A 6,634-nucleotide genomic window follows, 5' to 3' on the forward strand; every position below is an offset into this window, starting at 1 on the left:
CGTTGACGGGGGAGCCGTATCTGATGGGGAAACGCGGCTCGACGTAACACCGGCGAGAATGAGTTAACATCGGCGGTTGCAGATCAGACCAGCTGATCATCAAAGCTGTTCATCTTTTTAATTTAACTGGGAATGGATCATTTCAGCTAAATATCGTACAGAAAGAACCGCAGCTCGGAGCACTATTTTACCTGGAGCTGTTTCACACGAAGAAAAGCTAGCTTGTTAGCCTGCTAGCCGTCAGCTCTCCTGTAGCCTCGCTACGAGGTGCTCAGTGTAGCTTTCTGAGCAATGAACGAGACAGTCCCAATTATGCTCATAATTAATATAAAACTCTTAATAAAAAGCAACTGAGGCTGCTAAAAAAAGTTCCTGTTATGACCGCAGCAGAGAGTGTCCTCATATGGCTGTGTTGTTAATAATCCAGCAGGGGTAAATATTGTTGGCATCCTCCTTCAGACCGAGCCTTTTGGTCACAAAACTAAAGGATCTACTCAAACTGTGAAGCACTGAATAGGCAAAGTCTTGTAACCCTGATTTTTGAGTCTTTAAATGGTCTGAGCAGACCGAGGATTCATTGTTTTCCAGTCTTTCCTCCACATCTCATCAACACAAACCTTCTGCCCTCAGGATCTTAAAAAAATAAAAATAAAAAGCTGGCAGCTGACCCTGCACCACTTGTGAACCCAAAGGCCACACAATATTCCATTTCAAGTCCACAAAAYAATGTAAAAGTCTTAAAAACAAAAGCTGCTTCAAAATGTAATCCTACGAGGAGCGAGAGTCATTCAACAAATATTATGTCACACAAACTGCGCCCCCTGCTGGAGCTCTGAATGGGATGCAAAAGTATGGTTTTTCACGCAATTTGTAGAAAATTACATGTTTTGGTCAAATATTCATACTACATACAACAGATACTATCAAATTATTCAATTATTTCACCAACTAAAGTAGCCTTCATTTCACATTTAAGACAATTTGTTCATGTACAGCTTAGTATTTGATATCATGACTTTAAGTAATGAAAAGCAACTCATTGCACCAGTTGGGGTTAAATAGCTTGTTGCCAGCTGAAAGATAATCGCCCATGCAATAATTATCCAATAGAAGGCTTGTACCTATTTGCTTAGTTAAATCCAGGTGGCAACTTTTTTTTAGCCAGGCAGTGTATAATGTTAATGATTTTTTTGTTAAACATTATATTTCTGTATAAAATGAATGTTTTTTTTTCAGATGTGACTGATGTGAGTGATCATGTGACCTATTTTGTAACTCTGACCACATGATTGATTGATTTATTTTATAAATCCACCTAATGAACTGAACATGTTATTAGTTTATTTGTGAGTCAGTTTATGGTTATCATGTTTTTTCTCTTTGTTTCTGTCAGTGTAAACTGCTGGAGGAGCACGTGGAAAAAGGAGAGCTGTTAAAAGAGTACGAGAGTGTCCCAAAGCATCGTCAGGGAGCAGAGTACACCATCTGTGGTTATGCAGAAAATTTAGACAAGAACCGATTTCTAGACATTCTGCCTTATGACGACAACAGAGTGGAGCTGGTTCCCACTAAAGAGAACAACACAGGTTACATCAATGCATCACCCATTAAAGTAAGTTTACATAAGCAATTTCAACCCCACATGAATATAACTTTGATTTTAAAAAAAGTCTTTGTCACAGTGGAATAAATTTGTTGTGTATGCATTCATAACGTACTGTACATTAGGGTCGGGCAAAACCATGTTGTGTACAATTAGTCATCACAAAATTTGTTGCCAGTTAATATTTGGCACTTGGTGATTAATACAATTAGTGCCGGTTTACCTAGTAGTCTGCTCAGTGCTCTTCCTCTCTTTGCTCTTCTAAACAAAATACTGTAATGGATCACCTACTGCCTCTTCAAAGTCCTCTGTCTGTTTTAAACTTTTATTTGTCCTCCATCTCTGATTTATCTGTGTCCGCAGCACAACCTCCATCTCAATCAGCTGGAACTCCCATGTTCAAAAATCGCCTCATTGTTTTGAGTTAAACACAGTAAAACGGACTAAAACACACTAAACTACACTCTACAATACAAGCATGCTAAATATCAGGAATATCATAAATCTCTTAAATCGAATTACTCAGTCGCACTCTCACAGTTTCTCTATCGCAGCTGAACCTCATGGAATTTTTGCGTCTTTTTCTTCTTCCTGTAGATTTTTTGGCGCATAAATAACTTTAGGTCTCAGTCAGAAGGGAGGCCAGTGGTTTTATGTTTGTTGGGCGGGGTGGGGGTCAGTCTGCAACTGCATTACATGCGCATATAACAATTTTTTTTAAACAAAGTGCCATAAATTATTTATCATAACTTTAGTTTTAGTTGGCCTATCAACACAATTTTAAAACTGGTGTATAGCTTAAAGTCTGTATTTTCAATCACAAATTAAAACAGATGCTTAGAGAGGGCGTACCTTTCTTGCTAGAGTGACTGGTCATGTGACTCATACATGTCGGCTCGTCCAGGAACTCCAGAGAATTAATCAACATATTTATCATTATCAGATAAATGCCACAATTAATCTTTTATTTATTTTTTTATATTTTAATTTTTTCTCCCGACCGTAGGGTAAAAAAGTCACAAAGCCAGAAATTTAAATGCTACTACTTTTATGGATTTTAGCTACTTGTCAATGGCAGTTAAGCTACAGGGGTCTTGCATTTAGTGATTAGGATAGAAACATTGTCTAATTGTTTTGATTCAGTTTTTAAGTGTCTCCCACAACTGATTTTTATTTTCCTCTCCACACTGTTTCTGGTCTTGTTAGGTCAAAGTAGGCGAACAGGAGTGGAGTTACATTGCTGCGCAGGGTCCTATGTCGCACACATGTCAAGACTTYTGGCAGATGGTGTGGGAGCAGGGTGTTTCCATCATATGCATGGTCACTGCTGAAGAGGTGAGTTCATTTTAGATTATTAAAGCTTCATATTATGGGTGGGAGTCATCTTGAGTCTACTTCTTTGTGATAGGTATTAAATAGTTGCATCAAATACAAATCATCAGTGTTTTAGCAAACTACATCAACTTCACTGAGTTTAGTTTTAGTCCATAAAGTAGAAATTTCAAACAGAACAACCAACATAATGTAAATATTCACTAGTCAATATTTTATTACAGTAATAAAGCTCCTAAAGCTTGAACCTGTAAGGGTGTTTCTGCATTTAACATTGTTTATTCATATATATTCCTATTTCAAATGAAATACATAAAAACATCTATTTATTTATAACATGCATGCATGACCCTGTTGGGGATCAGGTTGCATGACAGTGTAGTTAAACAAAAGTAGTTAAAGTTTGCTTCAATAACTTTGCTTTTATTGCTTTCATTCCTGCTGCATGAAAATGCACAACAATGCAATAGAGGACTATATTTTAATGAACACAGTAGTGAAGTGTATGCATCACAGAGATGCATTTTACATTTTTATTATTTAGCAAAATCTTCAAATAACTGAAAAAAAAGTTTTTTGTTTTTTTTTATAAAGCCTGAAATTAATCTGATACTACACTGCCTGGCCAAAAAATGTTGCCACCAAAAAAAAAAAAAAAAAGGTCACACACTTAATATTTTGTTGGACCACCTTTATCTTTGGTTATGGCACCCATTTGCTAGGGCATTGTTTCATTAAGCTTCTGTAATATCACAAGATTTATTTCCATCCAGTGTTACATTAATTTTTTTACTAAGATCTGGCTTTAATGATGGTAGAGTCTGACCGCTGTGCAAAGCCTTCTCCGGCACATCCCAAAGATTCTCACTGGACTCTGTGGAGCCAATCCATGTGTGAAAACGATGTCTCACGCTCCCTGAACCACTCACAATTCAAGCCCCATGAATCCTGACGTTGTTATCTTGGAATATGGCCGTGCCATCAGGGAAGAAACAAATTCATTGATGCAATGACCTGGTMATTCAGTATATTCAGGCGGTCAGCTGACCTCATTCTTTCAGCACTTACTTTTGCTGAACCTAGACCTGACCATGCAGCAACCTCACATCACAGACATTAGTTAAATCCAAGTGATGACTTATTTTGGCCAGGCAGTGTAGTTAGAGGTCACATCTCTCTGACTGACGTTTTAATATCATCCTCTTGTAGGAGAGCGGGCGAGAGAAGTGTTACCGTTACTGGCCCCGACTTGGCTCACGGAACAACACTGTGACTTATGGACGCTTTAAGATAACCACGCGGTTCCGTACCGAGTCTGGCTGCTATGCCACAACAGGGCTGAAGATCAAATCCCTTTTGACGGGACAGGAGAGGACTGTCTGGCACCTGCAGTACACAGACTGGCCTGACCACGGTTGTCCTGAGGACTTCAAAGGCTTCCTCAGTGAGTGCAAACAGTATTGTCTGTTTTATTTAACAACACAATCTTCAAAAAAAAAAAAAAGGGAAAACAAAAACGTGCCCCTGTTAACAAGTTAAAATTAGTTTTTTTTTAAAGGAGATGCTGTCTAAATTAGTAAGATAAGAAACATCTCTGGAAACTGCAATCACTGTTTCTCTACTGTGAATTAATTCTTAATTGTTGTCTTTTCTGTCCTCCAGTGTACCTGGAGGAGATCCAGTCTGTGAGGAGACACACAAACAGCATCAGTGATCCAAAGAACATCAACCCACCTGTGGTGGTCCACTGCAGTGCCGGGGTGGGTCGGTCAGGAGTTGTCATCCTGTCTGAGATTATGATAGCATGTCTGGACCACAATGAGGTAACAATATTCATGAAAGTGAAACAAAAAAACTCTTGTTTAATCAGGCTCATTTATATATTTCTGAATGAATATAAATATTCTCTTTCAGCCATTAGACGTCCCAAAGTATCTGCGGATGCTGCGTGATCAGAGGTCCTGCATGGTTCAGACCTTGTCTCAGTACACCTTCGTCTACAAAGTCCTCATCGAGTATCTCCGCAATTCCAGACTGATCTGACCTCAGACGACTTTTGGGTGACTCATCACAGATGATTGAAGGATGGATTTATGTTGAACAATGGTGCATTGATGCAACTTCTTAATTTTATAGAGGCCAAAGTTTGGACCCTGGTTTGTGCTAAAGTATTAAATTAGATTGAAGACATGAAATATGTGGATGTACGAGAAACGCCAAATGAAGACATCTGCATACTGTGACCTGCCTCGAAACAGTATTATCGAATTATGTTTTTTTACAAACAATTTTTAATAAAGCCCAGCACTTTCATTGTACCATGTTGTACATAATGACTCAATATTAAGCTACATAAAACAAATACTCTATTGTTGAAAACCTGTATTTTCATTTGCCTAAGGACACTTTTTTAAATGTGTTTTGATTTCTGCTGCTTGGTTTTAATCAAAGCTGAAATAATACTGCCCAGAGTTCAGAGCAATATTAAACAATCAGCACTGAGCTTGGGTTGTGGAACTGAGTGCAGTAGTTAACCTTTTAAATATTTAATTAACTTTTCTACGGTTGAACACCAAGACATATTGGACTGGTTGTTGTGAAACACTGGACTGATGGAAATTTGCAGTACACATTTGGAAGAAAAAAAAAAGTAATCCTTTTGGTTACAACATCAGGTTTGGGATTTATGATGATATATTTTCAGAGTGGTGATGTTACAAAGTGCTCAATTATCTGCACTAAAAAGCTTTTCTGTATTTTTTATGTTTTTCATTCAGTATAACTTATTGAAGCAATCAACATTTTTGTACAAACATCAATCAAGAACTAGAAGTTGACATAAAAAGATCTGTAATAATGGGCAGGAGGTCACACATGCAGTGGGGTGAGTTTCACACTGATGAATAGACTGGCTTCAGTTTCAGGGCTCTGGCTGCTACTCTTGTTTTCAGTCCATCAGACACTTCCTATTTGAACTAATAACCTCCTGACGAATAAACACATCTTGTGTCATTCTGCTCTGCTGAAGTTTAGTCCAGATGATTTCTCCCAGTGAAATCAGAATATAAACTGCACAGAAACAATGTTTACAAGCACTGTAAGGAGCTCTTGGAACATTATTTTTCTTATACATTGTAAAGGTGCCACTTTAATCAGGTGCCCTGACTGTTGTTGACAATTTTATTCAAGACACTTCAGGTTTTGCTGAAATAAATAAAGAAAAAAAATGCATTTGAACTGATTTGATGGACTGTTTTCCAAAACTCAATTTCTTTTAATTTTATTTTTTTGGTTTTGCAATGAAGTTTGGAAACTGAAAGGAGGGGGGGRAAAGGCGTTTGTGCCCAAAAAGTAAATGTTTGTCCATGTACAGGTATGTTTCATAATGTACACAATGTAAAATGCTGCTTCACTGAAAATTGTACAGAAATTTGTATAAACTATGTATTAAATAAAACATGTTCCTGATTAAAAGTGTGGAAAATAAAAAGCCTATGTTTTTCTTTTGACATCCAGCTGTTAACGCCACCTTGTGGTTGATGTTTTATAATCCAGTTTGTGTCAACATTCCAGCTTTATTGTGTTCTATATCTTTATACACACATAATGCCATAAAATGAGTTTACATTAGACTTTTAATACTTTTTATTTAAAAAAGTGCACCTTTTAATTTGAAGATATACTATGAAGAAAACATTT

The 6,634-nt window shown here is 37.3% G+C and overlaps 1 protein-coding gene across 3 annotated transcripts in view; it reads left to right on the forward strand.

Moving 5' to 3' along the window:
* Window positions 1-6,425, forward strand: part of ptpn21 (protein tyrosine phosphatase non-receptor type 21) — a 20,930-nt gene extending 14,505 nt beyond the window's left edge. For all 3 annotated transcript variants that reach the window (XM_014020942.1, XM_014020943.1, XM_014020944.1), the window contains 5 exons: window positions 1,394-1,612; window positions 2,810-2,938; window positions 4,145-4,379; window positions 4,598-4,758; window positions 4,850-6,425. In XM_014020942.1, coding sequence (XP_013876396.1) covers window positions 1,394-1,612; window positions 2,810-2,938; window positions 4,145-4,379; window positions 4,598-4,758; window positions 4,850-4,978 — 873 coding nt within the window. In that variant the 3' untranslated portion in view covers window positions 4,979-6,425. The remainder of the gene's footprint in view (window positions 1-1,393; window positions 1,613-2,809; window positions 2,939-4,144; window positions 4,380-4,597; window positions 4,759-4,849) is intronic.
* The last annotated feature ends 209 nt before the right edge of the window (window positions 6,426-6,634 follow it).

Source organism: Austrofundulus limnaeus, unplaced genomic scaffold (assembly GCF_001266775.1).
Source record: "Austrofundulus limnaeus strain Quisiro unplaced genomic scaffold, Austrofundulus_limnaeus-1.0 Scaffold273, whole genome shotgun sequence".
NCBI lineage: Eukaryota > Metazoa > Chordata > Actinopteri > Cyprinodontiformes > Rivulidae > Austrofundulus > Austrofundulus limnaeus.